At 43.2% G+C, this 22,042-nt stretch overlaps 1 protein-coding gene across 4 annotated transcripts in view; it reads left to right on the top strand.

Moving 5' to 3' along the window:
* STAMBPL1 (STAM binding protein like 1) overlaps window positions 1–3,067 on the top strand; it is a 117,000-nt gene extending 113,933 nt beyond the window's left edge. For all 4 annotated transcript variants that reach the window (XM_030203064.1, XM_030203066.1, XM_030203065.1 and 1 more), the window contains one exon: window positions 2,744–3,067. In XM_030203064.1, the coding sequence (XP_030058924.1) occupies window positions 2,744–2,800 (57 nt within the window). In that variant the 3' untranslated portion in view covers window positions 2,801–3,067. The remainder of the gene's footprint in view (window positions 1–2,743) is intronic.
* The last annotated feature ends 18,975 nt before the right edge of the window (window positions 3,068–22,042 follow it).

Raw genomic sequence — 22,042 nt, 5'->3', positions numbered from 1 at the left:
TCAATGTGGCTTACAGAGTAAGGTTATGATAAAGTCAGTACATGATTTAAATACAGTTGATCATAAGCTGAGGTAAAAGAGGATTTAGATGGGCGGATGTTGGGTAGGTTGTGTGAGAAGTGTTTTAGGTGTGCTTGGGTGGTTTGGGGGATGATTTGTATCATTGAGGGTGACTTTTGTAAGCTTTGTTAAAGAGGTGCGTTTTCAGAGCTTTGCGGAAGCTGGTTAGATTGTTCATGGTTTTCAGGGCCTTGGGTAACGCATTCCAAAACTGTGTGCTTTTGTTTGCAAAGGTCGTAGCATAAGCCTGTTTGTATTTCACTCCTTTGAAGCTGGGGAAATTCAGATTGAGGAATTTGCGGACCGATCTTTTAGCGTTTCTGGGCGGTAGGTCCACTAGGTTTAGCATTGTTTGGAATTGTTGAGCAGTATCCCTTTCTTCAAAATGAGAATTCCCTTGTGTATCTATGATGTGAGTGATTTTAGTTCCATTCTGTTTAGATTATAGATATTGTGCAAGTAAATGACCCAATATGTTGTTTTTCTGCATAATGACGTTTGTAGAAAGATAGAGGAAGAGGCCACTTTAATAGTTATAGTTATATTCTAATGTATTTAGAAATGATATGGAAGTCAGACCGACAAGTGAAGTGATTAAATTTGCAGATGATACAAAACTATTCAAGGTTGTTAAAGCACGTACGGACTGTGAAATATTGCAGGAAGACTTTAGGAAATTGGAAGACTGGGCATCCAAATGGTAGATGAAATTTAATGTGGACAAATGCAAGGTTATGTACATTGCAAAGAATAATCCGAATCATAGTTACCTGATGCTAGGGTCCACCTGGCTTTCATCTCCTGACTCTTTGGTCTCACTGTATGTCAGTAGAGGATATGCCTGCATGATCAGAATTGATATTGGCTGAGTTTGGCATAGGTTCTGGTTTTAACCGACAGTGTTAATAAGAGCACCATTGCTTGGCTAATCAAAATACTGAAGATCATATGGCTGCACAATACCCTTTAGGGCAAATCACTTAGAACTAATTTTTCTCTCAGTCTGCCCGCTGATTGATGGACCTAACTCATTGGTCTTCACTAGTGTGATATAGGACTAAAGGAAAGAAAATTGTCAGGTAAGACACAATTTTTCCTTATGATGTGTCTGCTACTTTTTATTTTTATTTATTAGGATTTATTTACCACCTTTTTAAAGGAATTCACTCAAGGTGCGCTGTACAGAAACAATAATTCAAACATGAGCAATAGACAATTACAGCAGTAGAAATATTCAAATGACAATACAAAGTATGGCATAGTATACTACTTACAGTGTCAACATAATACGTAACAGAACATTTTAATAGAGTAGGGTATAAGCAAAGATGGAACATATAGATAGGTAAGAAGACTTAGAAAGTAAGGTGAGTAATTTAAAGAGAGGTGCATATGAGGTCAGAGAGATGGTTAAATATTATCTCAGCTAGGGTAGGAGTAGATAAACATGTCCTGCTGCAGTATATGCAGCTGGCGTCACTCTTTGTGTGTGTGTGTGTGTGTGTGTGTGTGTGAGTGAGACTAACACGTTAGTTACTATTTCCATTAAAGGCCTGGTTGAAGAGCCAAGCTTTCACCTGCTTCCTGAAGTAGAGATAGTCTTGTGTTAAGCAGAGCCTTTCAGGGAGTGCATGCCAGAGTGTGGGGGCTACTCCGGAGAAGGCTTGCTTGCAGGTATCACATTTAGGCTCATTTTCAAAGCACTTAGCCTCCCAAAGTTCCATAGAAACCTATGGAACTTAGCCTCCCAAAGTGCTTTGAAAATATGCCTCATTGTGTAATGTCTTTTGGAGAGGGTGTGTTTAGTGAGAGGACCTTAGTGTCCTTGGAGGTGTGTAGAGGATCATCCTATTCAGGTACTTTGGGCATTTCCTTTAAGGGCCTTGAAGATCATACATAGAGTTTTAAATTTAGCCCTGTATTGTACTGGTAGCCAGTGAAGTTTTTGTAAAAATGGTGTGATGTGGTCATGTCTCTTGCTGCAGCATTCTGAATCTATTGGAACTGGTGCAGGCCCTTTGTAGTCAGACCATTGTAGAGTTCATTATAGTAATCCACTCTTGATATCATGGCATGCAAAATGTGTCCTACCTGATGTCTGCTAATCTAGTCTCCTCTTCTGTGTGATTCCTGATTATCTGCTACTGGTAAACAGGGCAGTCTCTGGACTTTTTAGACATGCTTCCTTTCTTGGTCATTTTTAATTGGAAAATGTTACCGTTCAGAAGGATTAAAGCTGAGCTTCTACAACAAATTCTAATGTTATACATTCGATACTTTAATTATCCTGTTTGATAACATAACATCCCTTGTTATAAGGAAATTGGGCAAATCATAGGATTTAGAAATCTATTCAGCATGGCTGGACTTAGCATTGAAAGCCTTAAAGCAATGGTTCCCAAACCTGGTCCTGGAGGCTCTCCAGCCAATCAGGTTTTCAGGATATCTGCAATTAATATTCAGGAGAGAGATTTGCATGCACTGCTTCCACTGCATACAAATCTCTCTCATGAATATTAATTGTGGATATCTTGAAAACCTGACTGGCTGGAGTGCCTCCAGGACCAGGTTTGGGAACCACTGCCTTAAAGATCCAGCTATTGCAGTGCTAGAATAAATGGTGTACAGATATTGTCAATTTAATTTCCTATTGGTATGAATAATTGATTTATTTCTCTTCCAGATATGTACACATGTGACTGTAAAAGACATAAAAATAACTGTACTGGATTTGAGGTGATACGACTGAAGACCAAACATGATATGAAAGCGGGAAAGGGGCTGCCAGTTTTCCTACAACATTTTCAGAAATAATGACTGAAGTTTTATATTTATAGATTTTAAATGTATTGTTTGATATTTATTGTTTCGCATTTTGCATTTTTTTTTCTGTACAGATAGGTGTCACAATGATATTAATCCTTTTTCCGATTTGTATGAATGTGAGTAGGTGATCTAAGAATAAATGAACCTTTATACCACACAGGTGAAATGCTTACAGTGCTTTGGTGGTTATTGTGCAGTATTTGGCTTGTTTCAAGGCTCCACGTTTGTTATATAAAAAGAACATGCACAAAGCTTTGTTTCAAATTTGATTCAGATATATTTTGCTTAATTTTCAGAACTAAAAAACAGTTATCCACAAATCATATGTTAGTGTAAAACAATATTTACAGCCGAGTGACAAACTGTACAAACCAACTGCCATCAGATCCTCACTAATTGCACACTAGAGTAAGATTCCAAGCATAGCCTTGAAAATAGTAGTACTGTCAGTCTATTTATTTAAAAATATTTGTAGTTTGCTTATTCACCCAACGTGTAATTAGACTCTGGAATTCGTTGCCGGAGAACGTGGTACGGGCGGTTAGCTTGACGGAGTTTAAAAAGGGGTTAGATAGATTCCTAAAGGACAAGTCCATAGACCGCTATTAAATGGACTTGGAAAAATTCCGCATTTTTAGGTATAACTTGTCTGGAATGTTTTTACGTTTGGGGGAGCGTGCCAGGTGCCCTTGACCTGGATTGGCCACTGTCGGTGACAGGATGCTGGGCTAGATGGACCTTTGGTCTTTCCCAGTATGGCACTACTTATGTACTTATGTACTTATTCACAGTTCTAAGACAGGTACAAAATAACATACATAAAATCAGCATAAAACACTGTTTCAATACAAATCAACTTGCCAACAATATTCTACCACTTAAAACAAAATAATCATGTAAAAACACAGCGAATTTATGTACAAGTGTGCATCATGAAATGATTACACACTGATTTTTATATTCATTTTGCACGACTGTATTGAATCAAGTGTAAACCCCCTAGTGGTGGAGCGGGTAATTGCAATAAGTAAAGAAATAAATATATAGGAATGTCACAGTTTCAAATAGGGTTCCCAAGTAAACTCCACGCAACCAAGGGATTTGACAAGAAAAATATTAAATATTTTATTAAATGGTAAAGTAAATAGAAACATTTGGATATGTTCCTAAATGTTGGTACCAACTGTTAAAGTTTGCTAGTATTAAATAAAAATAGTGCAAGGTGTTAAATACTTTGTGATAAGTTACAAAGGCAATAAGATGTTCAAAACTACAATCACAGTTACCAAAACCCCAACCCCACTTCTGCAATAACACAAACCATCCCAAATATATATATATTTTTTTCAATTTGTGTGTACACAATAATGTTACCGGTGTATCAAATCTTCGCTAGCATCGCTGCTCTCTTGCATTGGGTACCTTGGTCTTCTCCACATCCACATCTCTTTGCTTGGCGAGGCCAGCTCACCGGCTCAGGAACTCCAGGATACCTACTGCTCTGACTCAAAGAACTAAAAAAAAAATGAAAATCCTGACTCCTTGTGCTCGTTGTGTGTGCTAACCTCAATCAGTATTTTCTTTGGCAAGAGACCTTGTCGGCTAACTAAATTCAAATAAAAAGATAAGCAAGGGAAATTCCTATCTAGCCCTCCCAATACATGACCCCTTTTTAAAATTTTGTTATACACCCTCTACTCAAACTGATGGACTGCTAAACTAAACCTGCTAAAGGCAGGCCCTTAACTACAGGCACTCGCAGGGCTCGAGGCTTAGGTTGGGCAGCTGCTTCCCCAGGGCAGGCTCGCTTAGGTGGGGACACTCGAACCAGCAGGCTTCTGTGCTGGATCCTTCTGAGGCAGACACTCTAAAAAAGTTCCTTTGGAGTCTGGGCACAGTGCAGGGGGGGGGGGGGGGTCTCTCTGTCTCTCTCTTTGTGGGGATTCTTCCCTTTCCAGATAGGCCTCTTCTTTACAGGACAGGCAGTCACACGGCCAGCTTTCTCCTCTCTGAACAGGCAAGCATACACACGGAGGGATGCACTGGGTGGACTTCTCTGGGTTTCAGGGCCCTTGCCACACTGCTCTCTATTCAGCTCTGCACTGTTCCCTCTACGTCTCAGCTCCCCAGTATGGTCCCTCTTCCTCCTCTGCTTCTCTCTCTGCCTGAAAAATGGCCTCTGTGGCTAGTGCTACAGCTCCTCTTCTTGGCCCCAGCTCGCCTGTTCCCCTGTAGCTCAGCTCCTCTTTTGTCCCCGGCTCGCTCCAGACCCCCTTTTCCTCCTCCTCTTTTCCTTTCTGCTTTGGTGCCCGGACCCTTACAGGACTCACCAGTTCTCTCTCTTCATCTGGGGCTCGTCAGTGGGTCCTTCTCTTCCAGCCTGCAGCTCAATCCTGCTTGGGTTTGATCTTCTCCTCCAGCCTGCAACTGCCTCTTCTTGCCTGAGCTTGCCCTTCTCTGTCCCTGCTTGCAGCACACTCCTGCCTGGATCTGATCTTCTCCTCTCAGAGCATGCTTTCAACCTTCTCTCTTTGCCCGGGCTTGCCTTTCTGTTTCTCAGGTTGCTGCTGGGCAGCTATTCTTTTTCTGCAGTTCCACCCCTCCTGTCCCCTGGATTGGCTTTGAAATTCACACCAATCTATGGGTCAGGCTGCCTCCTACCACCTCATTGGTCCAAATTCATGCCTTTTACCAGATCCTGGCTCCTATTGGCCACCTTCTACACTGCCCCTCAGGCTTGCCTCACATGCCCCTCAGTCTCCCAGCTCTCCCTGGGGCCTCAGACAGCCAATCAGAAGCCTTGTAACAGGCTTTACTGCATATCCCCCCAAAATTACAAACTCATAAAATTTAAACACACCTCTGGCATCTATGGGCACCTGAGTTCTTAGTTTTATAACGGTGCTGGAGCATTTTAAACATTTTAACTAAAAGGTCAGTGCTGTTTCTGGGCTGCTCTGAGACCTCTGTACCTACCTGTCCTCTGCAAGATGCCCTCCTCTCAGGGAAAGGGGGGGGGGGGCAAGGTAAAGGCTTCTTTTATTTTTCTATATGTACACACGTTTGTAGGAGACCAGTTTGAAGGTTGGATTTGTCATGTTTGGACAACTGGATGACTCAGGGGACTGGCAGAGGCTTACAGAACCTTTTGCTTCTAGACCACAGGCTGAGATGCAGCTCCTGAGTAGTGATAAGGTCACTATTGTCTCCGTGTCATTTGTGAGGGCCATATTAAACAGTGGCATGATTTCCAGTGGGCTGGTGTCCACATTATTGAAAAGAAGCACTTTTCATAGTTCTGTACTAACATCATTTGCAAAGAGGCCAAAGATTGCCGAGGCATGGAAAGTGAATTATATTCCCACCCTTAGTGGCAATCCTTCATATGGTGGTGTGACGAAGGTTCCATTTCTGCCCCACATCTGATATCTGTTCTATGGATGAATAGAGAATTTTGGTTTCTAGTTCTCAGCCCAGCCACAAAAAATAATATCACATTACTACGACTACTACTTATCACTTCTACAGCGCTACATTAATTTGTTTCTTCTGTGAGATTTATCAGTTGACCACTCGGTGTCTGTTTCAGTCTTGTAGTTGTAACTAGTCATGCACAGCTATTTGTTTTAAGCTTCCAGGATTTACATAACTAAAAGAATAAAATGTAAGTTCAGAAACCAGTAATGTGGGATAGCGTGGGGAAAATGATTGAAGATTTCCAGACAAATAAAAGAATGGACTATGCACCTGTGATAATCGCGGGCCCTGTCCTAGCCTGAAGAAGCTACCAGAGGGTGCTCTCGTAGTGAAAACCCTGTAAAATGCCAGGAACTGGTCAATAGAGGGAGCTCCAGCAAAGGCCTGGCATATAGGGGTCTGGGAGGACCCATAGAAGGAGATTCCCCTTTATGAAAAAAGCCACCTGGGAGAAGGTTCTAGAGCCAGGGGAAGGGGCCAGAAGGGGTATGGAGGGGTGGTAGCAGCCCTATATAGAGAACACTTTAGGAGGAGCAGAAGAGAGAAAGGAAAGGGGACCTCTAGGAGCTAAAGGAAGAACGGATGCAGAGTGACTTGTAAGCAGACTCCCAGGAGATGGACCAAGACTAAAACTAGATCCTGCAGTGCCTGTTAGATTCTATCTGTTAATGCTATTTACAAAGCTTTTAAAACTAAGTGGAAAAGACTATGGAGATTAGCTGTTAAAATTTGCTTTTTATATTTTTATTTGCCTAACACTAATCTCCAATTTCTCCTTTAACCCCATTCTTTAAGTTCCCAAAGCACAAAGCAAAGTAGCGTTCACTTACCAGAGAAACATCCTCTTCTCTCAGAACTTCTCTGAAAGAAAGTTCAGTGGGACCGTTCCTCTTTATATAGTTTTGAATCTAAGGGGCCTCTTTTAAACAGGCTCTTTGCAGCTGACTCAGCAACCTATGCAAGTATTCTACTTTCCCACACCTTAATTAACACTTAATTGAGGTTGCTGGATGAGCTACCTCTCCAGCAGCCAAGGAACAAGAAATAACTGCCAGAGAAAGGTCCTTTTCTCTCAGAACTTATCGACTACTGCACAAATATCCAGGAATACAATTTTTTTTAAAATACCTTAATCATTGCACAAGAGTTGCATTCAAAAAGCAGCATAATGGTAGAGTGGTATAATTAGAAGTCTGCAATTATGTATAATATATAGTTGAAAAACCTATACCAAATATAAGTTCAAACTTATCTTTTGTGGTGTTCCAACTTCAAAGAGTTACTGAGATCCCAAGGTGACTGAGTGTGTAATAACCACTTCAGTGAACTATTTCTGAGCACTATCACATTTATTTGTTATTTTTTTAAATTTGTATTCCTGGATATTTGTGCAGCTTTTTAAAATCACCTTTACATGTGTATGACTATCTACTGTTTGCATGTGGGAATTTATTTCTAAAATAATGGCCATAATGTTGTGTATACAAAGCTGTTTGGAAAAACTATGCAAAATCACCAATAAGCTGAAGAATCACACAAATAGGTTCATTAGTGATTTCACAGTGGCAAGATTTTGGGCGCCTAGGATGAGAGGCCACTGGGGAGGACCTATCCAGAGCAGGCTCCATCACTAAATTGAAATCTCTCACAACTAGCAAAGCTTGATCAGTGTACAGTGTTCAAAGACTCACAATCTTCCTATAAAATGCAGAGTCAGGTACATTGGGCCCATAAATCATTAGTAATATGAAAACAGTCCCCTGACCAGTCAATTTAAGCATTAAAAATCGCCTGGCATCATCATTATAATAGGAGCAACCTTACAGAACAAGTTTTTATGGGTAAGGACAGCTACCCCATCTCTATGACTGGTAGCTGAGGAGTAAAAAACTTGACCCACCCACAAACGTTTTAATTTTTCATGTTCTGAGTCAGAGAGCCTAATTTCCTGGAGGCAGGCCACCTGTGCACCCTGGTGGCTCAAAGTACTGTTTAACTGGTGAGGTGATTCCTCCCACATTCCAGGAAAAGATCTTACTGACACTCAGGCCTCCCTTCAAGTAGGAGGTCAATTAAGGACAAAATAACCCAATAAGTAGAAGGAAAGAGAGACACCCGGAGTGCCCAGCCTCCACCCCAGGGCAAATCCTGAACAAATAAAAAAAAATGTTTTTCTTCCAGTAAAGGTCTCCCACTCCACCCCAAAGAAAAGAATCCCCACCCTCCACCCCTGAAATACCCCTAACACCATTTAACCTAACTGCCAACCAACACATAGCACGTTGGTCAGTGAGACACACGATGCGATGCCAGTGGATCCTCCCCTCTGACTCTCCACCCAAATCATTGCGGGAGAAAGTAAAACAAACTACAAATACCAAACAAAATCGAACATCAACACTAGCAGACCTGCAAATGGAATAATATGGTTAGTGGTCAAAGTACACAAAGAAATCAGCAACTCAGAAAGGTTTGGCTGAGGGCCACTGCTGTTAAGAAAAGAGAGCATGCATATTAAAAACAACTCAGCAAGGAGTGAAGGGACGTGGCTTTGAAGAGTCAGTAATAAAGTCTTGTGCTTGCAGCTAATCCAAATGAGCACCACAGTCCCTCTGTGTAAATTTTGAGTATAGCTGGATAAAGCAACATAAATAGATTATTTAGCTGTGAACACAAAGGTGTAAAATCTGTGGCGCTTTCCAGCAGAGCTTGTGAATAGTCCTGAAAATTTGAACTTTCACATATCATATTCAAAGGTATCTCTCTTATTATGAATTGCTGCAGAACTGCAACTTCATGCAGATAGTTATGAACCTTTACAGTGACAACTCAAAGGCAGGACCGCACCATCCCAACGACAGCCCAAGCAATGCATGTTCTCCAAGCACACCAGTCCCAGGCCATTGAGAACAGTGAACTTTTGCTGAAGCCAGTCCTCCAAAAGGAGCCCTAGTCGCTTTTCCGGCAGGGATTCAGGCAGACCAACAAGCGCAGGTTATTGTGCTTTGAGCGACTTTCAATATCTTCCAGTTTTTGGTTCCTGATCTTTCAGAGAAGTCTGCAGGGCCTGCAATGCGTCAAGTCATGGTGAATCTCATCCTCTGCTGCCGAATCACTCTGACCGAGGCTACCCCCATTCTGCGTGTTGCCTCTGCCAAAAGAGTCTCCACACTGGACAGTTGATCCAAAATTTGGGCTAACTTGAATCATTACTGTGGTCAGTTGAGAAAACTGTTCTGAGGGTTAGGGGTAGGAGGGGCTTAGTGATGGGGCTTAGTGATCACTTAGGGATGACCTTTCCTTAGTCCCCGATTCCCTCCAGTGGTCATCTGGTCATTTAGGGCACTTTTTGTGCCTTATTCGTTATAAAAACAGGTCTAGCTCAAAAAGCAGGGCCGTGCCTAGGGTCTCTGGTGCCCCCCTGCAGACTATCGGTTGGCGCTCCCCCCCCCCATCCAGCAGAGCAGGAACAGAAGGGAGCAGGCAAGTAAACCGGACCTCAGGAAAAAATAGCACTGTATGTATCCCTCATTGATAAGTCTCTGACTCTAAAGTTTAGCAATTTCATTAAAGCAAAATGTATTTTCACATATCACATCCTATCCAAGGAGAATTTTTTATATATGTCACCCGTCTGTGGTAAAACTTCACACAGTATCAAAATACCTCTAATATGTAGTCGTACCAGCCGAGGAAACTAACTGTGCTCAGCTCACAAGAGACAGAGTGAACATAAAATAAAACTTCATCCTTAAAAGATAATATCGGATGAATGCATGAAGGTGAATATGAATTCCTGTGAATGGAATCAATTTGATTTACAATAAATCCAGATACTACTCCCTCATATATATAACAAAAAAGTATTTAAGTGGAATGGAATTATTTGACTGTACTGGTAAACAGAAAGAAATACTCTATTGCATTCTAATCTCCTTTGCACCAAAGGATATAATTCAGATCAAACATTTATCTCTGATCAACTATCTCAGATCAAATATTTATTTCAGATCAAATATTAAGGTTTCCTTGCTTACAGTCACTTAAATCTACCTAGCCTTTATATAGCTTATAGGATTTAAACACTCTTAAACTGAAATTCACCCTTTTCTATTCTTCATAAACTTCAAGTAATCCTGAAATATTCAGATCCTTTTCTCACTAGAGAAACTTCAATCGCCACCAATCTCTTTTCACTTATATTTTCTCATTTACCACAATCAGGCACTCTTTTATAACTTCAGTCAACAAACACAGGAAGTCACAGCTGGATGTCTCTCTTGGCAAAGGACAGCTCTCACTCTGTTCACTTCCCGGGCAGATTTCTTAACAGAAGCTGATCATCCAATCAGAGAGCTCTATTTGAATGCAGATTAACATACAGACACTCTTGGGAATGTTTGGTGAAAAACACCGGACTAATTTGCATATGATTTAAACAAATCTGAGCATATGACAACCAAGTACAGACTCCCAGCAACTGAATTCTGCAATTAGATTTAAGGCAAATACTTTTAAAACTTATTTTTAGCACTTTTAAAATTTCAGGTTGTCTTTAATTTGAATGCTGTTTCAAACTCTGAAACTCACCCTGACTGAGGAGCTAGCCCCAAACCGAAGCATAAATAGCAATCTGGTTGTATTCTCATGTAACTTGAAGAGCGTGCTTGCCTCAATTAATACTGCTCCTTTGCATGAAAAGGGGAGGGCAGGAGATAGGAGAATCACAAGTTCAGGTGAAAGATTTTGCAAGTGAGCAGACGGACTCGAAGGCAACAAGCGCTTACCTCGCTTACCGCATCAGCACGGCCCTGTCAAAAAGTCTTAGTTTTAGTCCTGGACAGTTATGTTTTGTTCCATTATAGCTGAAAAACGTGTTAGGAATGCCCAGATCTGCCCTTAACACATCCCCTTGTGACTTGAAATCACTTCTGATGGATTTCATAGAAAACGTCTAAAAATTGTTTTTGAAAATTCCTATTTGGATATTTTTGTGAGAAAAATGTCCAAATGTAGATTTATGCCACTTTTTGGACGTTTTTCTCTTTTGAAAATGAGCTCCGTAGGCTTGATTAAAAAGAATTTTCAGGTACAGTTGGGGTAAGTTGCCTATATGTGTTACATCTTATGAACTCCAGAAGGAAGCTCTGTGGCATGGTGCAAGTATGATGGCGAGCGGAGCAGTAAATTTGAGACTGAGATCATACACTTGAAGCTTGTCACTGTCATGAGATGTGCAAAACAAACCCGCTTGGACCTGAGAGATCTTTTTCCAATGAGTTGATATTGGCAGCATTATGCCCAGATATTCAATGCAGGGCCATATCCGGGCACCAGTTAAATATCCAGGTTTATGTTGCCCGCTATAATATGCGCTCGCATGTGATTTTTGGTGCCTAAAGCTAGGACTGAGTTTTATGTGGTCTAATTTGTCCAGTTAACTTAGGCAATTAAAGGGCCCCATAGGTAGCATGTGCCAAATCAGCCCTACCACAGGTGCCAGGTGATAGTTCTGAGTTTGGTACACACAGCTCCTGTGGAACTGCAGGAGGCATTCCCCAGTGGTAATGGGCAGTGCACCCACATTGCCACTCACCACCTGAGTAGCCCATGAGCCTTATCATTTATTTACATTTTGCTCACACCTTTTCCAGAAGCAGCTCAAGGTGACTTACATTCACATGCACTGGGTATTTCCCTGTCCCTGGAGAGCTCACTATCTAACTTTGTACCTGAGGCAATGGAGGGTTAGGTGATTTGTCCAAGATCACAAGGAGCAGCAGTGAGATTTGAACCAGCCACCTCTGGGTCAGTGGCGTACCAAGGGCGGGGCGGTCCGCCCCGGGTGCACGCTGCTGGAGGGGTGCAGAGAGCAGCCGCGCGCCTGTCGGCTCCGCTGGTTCCCTGCTCCCTCTGCCCCGGAACAGGTTACTTCCTGTTCCTGGGCAGAGGGACCCGGCGGAGCCGACAGCCGCATGGCTGCTCCCAACACCCCTCAAGCAGCGTGTGTTGATGCCAGGTATGCTGATGCGTCGCGGGAGGGGGTAGTTGATGCTGCAGGGGGCGGTGTTGATGTGTCGGGGGGGGGGGGGGGGTGCAGCCAACCTAGGAACGCCACTACTCTGGATGTCAAGACTGGTGCTCTAACCACTAGGCTACTCCTCCACGCCTACTAAATAGGAGGCGTTAAGTGCTCAGGCAGTAAATGGCCGTGTACTAATTTTATTATTAGCGCACGGTAGAAATTCGCCTAGCAAGCACCAATTTCATGCACCAGAACTAGCGTGGGCCACTTTTTGCCATGGCTTATTAAAAGGGCCCCTAAGTGCTGAATATTGCCATTTCACCACATAAATGCCGACTCCGGCCCAGACCACCCATAAAATAGCCAGTTTTAACTTTAGTGCTCATATTTAGCAGCACTAACTGGTTATATGCCACTGAATTTCAGTGGATAGCCCCACACAAGAGATTTTACCGGCTAGGAGCCTCTCCTGGCCAGTTATATTGCTTTGAATAGTGACCTGTAAACATCCAAATCCTAAGCTGCCCACAATACCAACTATTTCAATAATGATGACAAAAGTCACAGCCATCCTACCAAGGCTCTTCAATCCAAGTAACCACACTGCCTCCAGCCCTCCCCATTACACCCAAAGAGGTGACCACCTTTGCAAAGTGGCAGTGGCCAAAAACTCCAAGCCACTTTTACAAAGTAGCGGCAAGCCCAATGTGGACTTACCGCTCACTAAAAAGGAAGTATCACCGGGCTACCACAGCAGCCCGATGGTAGTTCCCACCCCCAGTGCACGTCATATCTGGCACTACAGAAATAGTTTTATTTTTGTAGTGCCAATGTGTACCTGGCAGTAATTGGGCAGTGCCATGCGGTGCCTGGTTACCACCGGGTCAATGTGGGAGCCCTTACCACCACCTCAATAGGTGGCGGTAAGGGCTTCCCCCTGAAATGGCCGCGCTGCAAGTGCTTCACTTGCTGCATGGCCATTTCCTGAAATAAAGACCTACCTTTTACCTACTGTGGTAAAAGGGAGCCTTGGCGTGCGTCAAAAAAACACGCAGATGACAGCGCAGGCCCCCTTTTGGGAAGGAATAGAGAATGAAAGAGATCATTATCATGCCTCTGTATTGCTTCATGGTATGACCGCACCTTGAGCACTTTGTACAATTCCTGTCACTACATCTTCAATTTGGAGAACAGACAGCAGAGGGTAGATAAGATAAAGGTCTTACAAAATCCTGAGCGGAATGATTGTTTACTCTTTCAAAAAGTACAAAGGCTACAGGACATTCCGTGAACTTATGTGGAGGGGCATAATTGAAAGGGGCGCCCAGGTTTTCCTGATGGCGTCCTCACAGGACGTCCTCGCGAAAGGGTGGGGAAACTCGTATTATCGAAACAAGATGGGCATCCATCTTTCGTTTCGATAATACAGTCGGGGATGCTCAAATCTCCACATTTAGGTCGTCCTTAGAGATGGTCATCCCCGGTTTTCAGTGATAATGGAAACCGAGGACGCTCATCTCAGAAATGACCAAATCCAAGCCATTTGGTCGTGAGAGGAGCCAGCATTCATAGTGCACTGGTCCCCCTGACATGCCAGGACACCAACTGGGTGCCCTAGGGGGCACTGCAGTGGACTTCATAAATTGCTCCCAGGTGCATAGTTCCCTTACCTTGGGTGCTAAGCCCCCCAACCCCCCCCCCCAAACCCATCCCCACAACTGTACAACACTACCATAGCCCCAAGGGAAGGAAAATGGGACTTGATATACCACCTTACTGAGGTTTTTGCAACTACATTCAAAGCGGTTTACATATATTCAGGTACTTATTTTGTACCAGGGGCAATGGAGGGTTAAGTGACTTGCCCAGAGTCACAAGGAGCTGCAGTGGGAATCAAACTCAGTTCCCTAGGATCAAAGTCCACTGCACTAACCACTAGGCTGCTCCTAGTACTCCTAGGGGTGAAGGAGGCACCTACATGTGGGTACAGTGGGTTTCTGGTGGGTTTTGAAGGGCTCACATTTACCACCACAAGTGTAACGGGTAGGGTGAGATGGGCCTGTGTCCGCCTGCCTGAAGTGCACTGCACCCACTAAAACTGCTCCAGGGACCTGCATACTGCTGTCATGGAGCTGGGTATGACATTTGAGACTGGCAAAAAAATATTTTAAAAGTTTTTTTTTAGGGTGGGAGAGGGTTAGTGACCACTGGGGGAGTAAGGGGAGGTCATCCCCAATTCTCTCCAGTGGTCATCTGGTCAGTTCAGGCACCTTTTTGAGGCTTGGTTGTAAGAAAAAATGGACCAAGTAAAGTCGCCCAAGTGCTCGTCAGGGGCACCCTTCTTTTTTCCATTATGGGTCGAGGATGCCCATGTGCTAGGCACGCCCCAGTCCCACCTTCGCTGCGCTTCCGACACGCCCCCGTGAACTTTGGTCGTCCCCACGAGGAAAGCAGTTGAGGACGCCCAAAATCGGCTTTCAATTATGCCAATTTGGGTGACCGTGAGAGAAGGATACTCATCTCCCGATTTGTGTCGAAAGATGGGTGCTCTTCTCTTTCGAAAATAAGCCTGTTATTAAGGTAGACTTGAGGGAGACGCTGCTTATTGCTGGGAGGTAAGCAGCATGATATCTTACTTGCTTTTGGGACTCTGCTAGGTACCTCAGAGCTGGATTGGCCACTGTTGGATACTGGGCCTGATGGACCTTTGGTCTGACCCAATATATAGCAATTCTTATTTGGTGATGGTCTGCTGCCAGTGTATCACTGGGATTCAGCAGCTAACAGTGTGGGACAGGATTGCTTGTAAGGAGTGCCTGGTGGAGAAAGTTTTACCCCAACGGATGTTAAATATGGCTGAGGACTGTTGCTGCAGTAGCTAGGTTATATGAATTGGAACCAGGACTGACTCCATGGGGTACATGGCCTGGGTTAATCTGCTTCAGTAAGACCCCTCCCCACACACACACACACATTACCTCATGAAGATTGCATAGTGGGGGAATTTCCTCACTCCCTACAAATTAAGTAGCAACAGGTAGGGACAACAGTTACATTGATGGCCAGGGCTTTATACACTGTCCCTTTAAGAGGTATGAAAGCCTTGGCAACCATCATGGCTGCAACACTAGCCAGCTCATATTTAAAAAAAAAGATTTGTTGGGGGTAGTGACCTTTGGAACAACAAGGCCTCGATGTCCCTAATGTTTATTCCTAGCTGGCTGCTGGAGAGGACTAAAAGGAAGAGCAGGATCAGTGGTGAAACTAGGAGGCCAGTAACCGCTACAAAGCCAGAAGTGTAGGCTGTATCACATTGCCAGAAAGAAGAACCTAATGAGAGGTTAAATGAAAGAGAGGTTATGACTTTGAGCTGAGGAACCAGCCAGCGAACCCAGAAATACCAGCAAGAATATCCCCCATTTGTAGTGGTCTGAAGAAGAGTAACTTTTTTTTCTTCCTTTATTTTGTTCAAATGTAACAGCTTTGTTTAATTTGATTTAAAAAGAATAAAGAAATATTTAAAAAAAAGAAATACCAGCAAGAATACAATGGGCTGCTCCTGCCATGATCAGCCCTTTCCTGATGGTTCCCAGAATATGATGTGGGGAATGGCTATCATAACAGAAGGCCTGTTGAAATTGTACTGATTTTCAACCCTAAGGATGACCCTGATTGGGAGGGATATAAAATAAAGAGAAATCCTTGGGGGCCCAAAGGAGACCAGTCCGGTTGAGCCTAAAACCTAAGGGGGTGTCCAGACTGGCCATTTTGCCTGTTGTTGATAGTGATTATAAATGGTGAGGAAGTAACATTGCAGTTAAGCCTTGCTTGAATTATATGTTCTTTTCTTTTCTTTTTTTTTTTTTACTTGTCTCCAACATACATCAGATACTCTGTCCCTTTCTAATATTATGATTAATAGTCTAATGTGAAAATTTAAGGATTGTAATGTTTAGTGTTGCCACCCAAGCTCTGCCACGGAATCTTAGTGGAGATTGGGTGGCAACACCGGTAATTGGGAACTAAAACCAGTGCTGGGTGGACTTCTATGGTCTATGCTTTGATTGTGACTGAATAGATATGGATGGAGTGTAAATTTTAAGGGGCTTCGACATTAAATTCAGAAGTTTTAGTACAAGAACAGTGCTGGGCAGACTTCTACGGTCTGTGCCCTGAAAATGGCAAGGACAAATCAAACTCAGGTATGCATACAGAGTATCACGTACCATGTGTAATGAGTTTATCTTGTTGGGCAGACTGGATGGACCATACAGGTCTTTAACTGTCATCATAGACTATGTTACTAGTATTAAATGTTTCCTTTATTATGGTATACATATCCTTCTCTTTTCAATGCTTCTGTTTGCAAGTGGCTACTTGTGATGATACAGTATATAAAATTTAACAAATATAATATTTTTTTTAAAAACCTTTGGGGGTTGGAGAAAATTGCCAGGACAAAAAAGTCGGGCTGACAGTTACAAACATAAACTTGCTGGAGCGCAATATATTCCCATAATGCACTGCAAATGAAGGTGATGTTCCTTATATAATGGGTAATTGTATAAACTAAATGCCCGCATTTATGTACCCCTTCTGTATATACATGCATAGAATACTAGTTACACTTACTGTGGAAATGCCAGCAGGATGCCTAAGTGCCATTCTACAACAATGTGTGCAACTTACATTGTGTACACTGGGGCATAGACACGGGCACTTCTACATCTAACTTACTGTAAGTTACACATGTCCTGCCACCATTTACATGGCAGTTCTACTGGATTCTTGTGTAAATGTTGGGACTTTTAATGCATTGGAATAAGGGAAGGGAAATGCGACTTGATATATCACCTTTCTGTGGTATAGGAGTAGCCTAGTGGTTAGTGCAGCAGACTTTGATCCTGGGGAACTGGGTTCGATTCCCACTGCAGCTCCTTGTGACTCTGGGCAAGTCACTTAACCCTCCATTGCCCTGGTACAAAATAAGTACCTGAATATATGTAAACTGCTTTGAAAGTAGTTGCAAAAACCTCAGAAAGGCAGTATATCAAGTCCCATTTCCCTTCCCTTCCCTACATTCAAAGCAGTTTACATTGTTACATTGTATATACAGGTACTTAGTTGTACCTGGGGTAATGGAAGGTACTAGTAAGTCATTGATGGAAGCATTAAATATTGTGGCTCTTTATAAGGAGAAAAGAAATGTTAGGAATCATTGAGTTCCAAGGTTTACAGAAGAACTATGATCCACATCCTTGTCACCTCTCCCCTCTCCAGTTGGTTCAAAACTCTGCTGCCCGTCTCGTCTTCCGCCAGGGTCGCTTTACTCATACTACCCCTCTCCTCAAGTCGCTTCACTGGCTCCCTATCCGTTTTCGCATCCTGTTCAAACTTCTTCTACTAACCTATAAATGTACTCACTCTGCTGCTCCCCAGTATCTCTCCACAGTCGTCCTTCCCTACACCCCTTCCCGTGCACTCCGTTCCCTGGATAAATCCTTCTTATCTGTTCCCTTCTCCGCTACTGCCAACTCCAGACTTCGCTCCTTCTGTCTTGCTGCGCCCTATGCCTGGAATAGACTTCCTGAGCCCCTACATCTTGCCCCATCCTTGACCATCTTTAAATCTAGATTGAAAGCCCACCTCTTTAACATTGCTTTTGACTCGTAACCACTTGTATCCACTCGCCTCCACCTACCCTTCTCTCCTCTTTCCTCTACACATTAATTGATTTGTTTGCTTTATTTTTTGTCTACTAGATTGTAAGCTCTTTGAGCAGGGACTGTCTTTCTTCTATGTTTGTGCAGCGCTGCGTACGCTTTGTAGCACTATAGAAATGCTAAATAGTAGTAGTAGTAATTTGTCTCATATCAAGTTATTAGGTTGGAGGAATATAGAAATAAGAGATGCATAGCATCATTCGTTGAAATGTCTTGGAACTGCAGCATTCAGAATAACGTACATTGAAGAGTAAATTGTATGTGTCTTGAGTTTGTTAATAATATTATAACACGTGTATGAGTTTTATTATTGTGAATGTAATTTTGCAATCCACCTAGAACTTTAGCGATACATAGATACTGGGTTACATTGGTAATTGGTATAATGGAATCTGGTTGTCCAGATGCTGTTATAAAACAGGCTCCTACCGCCCTTCCTCGTGGTGTCTAATTGGAGGTGCCCAGTTGTAGAATTGCCTCCACAATGTACAATAGCCATACTAGTCCAGCTAAAGGTTCCTTTTATTGGAACAATGTAAGATCTGGTCAGAAATGTTACGTGCATGAGCTTTAGAAACTCTATGGACTGATTCTTCAGCTGTCTGGCAGCTGTTGTTCTTCCACAGTAATATGTAAAATTCCTACTGAAAATGGAAGCAGTCATGTAAGCTGTGTCTGTGTGGCAGGCTACACCCTCCTTATCTTTTATGGCATTTGCAGAGTTGGGGGGGGGGGGGGGGGAGGAGAACTATCCAGAAAGACTACAGGGATCTAGAAGGCTGTGAATATGGGCAACTGCCATGCTAGCACTGGAAGCTATTTACTGTTATTTTTAAAAATGAGCAGTTATTATAATACAATAAATAATACAGAAGAAACATGAAACTGAAAATATTCCAATTGCAAGTCCACATCAAGAGGAATAATAAACTTCAAATCTGAAGAAATAAAGAAAAGAAAATCTAACATAAAATATAAATGAGAGAGGGAGGCAGGCAAATCACTATGTTAGAACCTTAAGTTATTCTATCCCCATCTGCAAAAGAAATATTCACTCATCCAACATATTTTAATAATGAGCTTACTAACCAAAGGGCCCTTTTATAAAAGCGCAGCAAGTCTACTGTGTGCTTGCCACATGGCTGTTCAGCTCTACCACTGGGCTCCCGTGGGATCATGATGGTAGTTCCTGCCCCCACCATGCACCATTTCTGGTGTGTCGAAAAGGTTTTTCTTTCAGTGGCAGGGCACACCCGGCAGTAATCGCTGCCCGGTTACCGCCGGGTTCCCTCAGGAAATGGCCGCACGACAAGTGTTTAATTCACCAACACAGCCATTTCCATCCTTTTTTTAAAAAGCCTTTTACTAGTGGCTGTAAAAAGAGGACATTGGCATGCGGCAAACCTGCGCACCAATGCTACCACAAGGCCACTTTTACCGCCACTTGGTAAAAGGAACCCTAAAAAAAGCTTTAAGTTGAGTGGGATCTAGAAACACAGAATGGTTGTTCTAATAGTCAATTAGGTATTTGAAGGGAAATTTGAGGGAATAAAAAGCAGCGGTAGCTATTTAGATTATTGTATTTAGATTATTGTAAGTTTTGTGGTTGACAAGGTGCTGCTGGTAAACTAACTACTACTACTACTTAACATTTCTAGAGCGCTACTAGGGTTACGCAGCGCTGTACAATTTAACAAAGAGAGACAGTACCTGCTCAAAGAGCTTACAATCTAATAGACAAGTGAACGGTCGGTCCGATAGGGGCAGTCAAATTGGGGCAGTCTGGATTCACTGTACGGTAAGGGTTAGGTGCCGAACGCAGCATTGAAGAGGTGGGCTTTAAGCAAAGACTTGAAGACGGGCAGGGAGGGGGCTTGGCGTAAGGGTTCAGGAAGGTTGTTCCAAGCATAGGGTGAGGCGAGGCAGAATGAGCGGAGCCTGGAGTTGGCGGTGGTGGAGAAGGGTACTGAGAGGAGGGATTTATCCTGTGAACGGAGGTTACGGGCGGGAACGTAAGGGGAGATGAGGGTAGAAAGATAGTGAGGGGCAGCAGACTGAAGCAGCAGAAGGAGAAGCTTGAATTGAATGTGGTATCTGATCGGAAGCCAGTGAAGTGACCTGAGGAGAGGGGTGATATGAGTATATCGGTTCTGGCGGAATATGAGACGTGCAGCAGAGTTCTGAACAGATTGAAGGGGGGATAGATGGCTAAGTGGGAGGCTGGTGAGGAGTAAGTTGCAGTAGTCCAGGCGAGAGGTAATGAGAGCGTGGACGAGAGTTCGTGTGGTGTGTTCAGAGAGGAAAGGGCGAATTTTGCTGATGTTAAAGAGGAAGAAGTGACTAACAAAGAAAAACAATGGAGTTGATGAGAAAGGCAGGATTATAAAGATTTCCTACCTTTCTCGTCAATGCCGCAGTTTTTCTTTGTTTGCTTGCTCTGTGCGGAGTGCGGACTCTTGTTTCTGTTTTTGCTGGTGGTAAACTAAACAGAGGATCTTGCACACTCATCCATCCATTGCAAAGGACTACAGAAGAGCAAGATGAGAACCGTCTTGAATAAAAAGAAATATTTTACAAGAGGTCACACTGCTTGATTGGAAGCTGGGTTATTCTTGCCTATTCTTGTCATTCTGGTCAAACTAAGTAGGGAGATAGAATTGAAGTAATTAGTCTTTTTCTGCCATCATGTACTCTGATTTTTATATTGCATCTTAACTGACTTCTAGGAAAAGAAGGTTATGAAGATGAAATAAACAAAACAAACAATCCATCATCAGTCTAACCCAATACAAATACACAATCATTCCCCATCCTGAGTAGAAGACCATAAAGTTGACACAACCTTAGGTGTCGGCGTACCTCAGGGTTCTGTTCTTGGTCCCCTCCTCTTTTCTATCTACAATTCTTCCCTTGGTTCATTAATCTCATCCCATGGTTTTTCCTGCCATCTCTATGCTGATGACTCCCAAATCTACCTTTCTACCCCTGATATCTCACCTTGCATCCAAACCAAAGTTTCAGCGTGCTTGTCTGACATTGCTGTCTGGATGTCTCAACGCCACCTGAAATTAAATATGACCAAAACCGAGCTTCTCATTTTCCCCCCCAAACCCACCTCCCCGCTCCCCCCGTTTTCTATTTCTGTTGATGGCTCTCTCATTCTCCCTGTCTCCTCAGCTCGAAACCTTGGGGTCATCTTTGACTCTTCTCTCTCCTTCTCTGCTCATATCCAGCAGATTGCCAAGACCTGTCGTTTCTTTCTTTACAACATCCGTAAAATCCGCCCCTTTCTTTCCGAGCATTCTACCAAAACCCTCATCCACACCCTTGTCACCTCTCGTTTAGACTACTGCAATCTGCTTCTTGCTGGCCTCCCACTTAGTCACCTCTCCCCTCTCCAGTCGGTTCAAAACTCTGCTGCCCGTCTCGTCTTCCGCCAGGGTCGCTTTACTCATACCACCCCTCTCCTCAAGTCGCTTCACTGGCTCCCTATCCGTTTTCGTATCCTGTTCAAACTTCTTTTACTAACCTATAAATGTACTCACTCTGCTGCTCCCCAGTATCTCTCCACACTCGTCCTTCCCTACACCCCTTCCCGTGCACTCCGCTCCATGGATAAATCCTTCTTATCTGTTCCCTTCTCCACTACTGCCAACTCCAGACTTCACGCCTTCTGTCTCGCTGCACCCTACGCCTGGAATAAACTTCCTGAGCCCCTACGTCTTGCCCCATCCTTGGCCACCTTTAAATCTAGACTGAAAGCCCACCTCTTTAACATTGCTTTTGACTCGTAACCACTTGTAACCACTCGCCTCCACCTATCTTCCTCTCTTCCTTCCCGTTCACATTAATTGATTTGATTACTTTTTTTTTTTTTTGTCTATTAGATTGTAAGCTCTTTGAGCAGGGACTGTCTTTCTTCTATGTTTGT

This window comes from Microcaecilia unicolor, chromosome 5, assembly GCF_901765095.1.
Source record: "Microcaecilia unicolor chromosome 5, aMicUni1.1, whole genome shotgun sequence".
Taxonomy (NCBI): domain Eukaryota; kingdom Metazoa; phylum Chordata; class Amphibia; order Gymnophiona; family Siphonopidae; genus Microcaecilia; species Microcaecilia unicolor.
The sequence above is the reverse complement of the archived record's forward strand: the minus strand, read 5'-3'. Positions and strand labels throughout refer to the sequence as shown.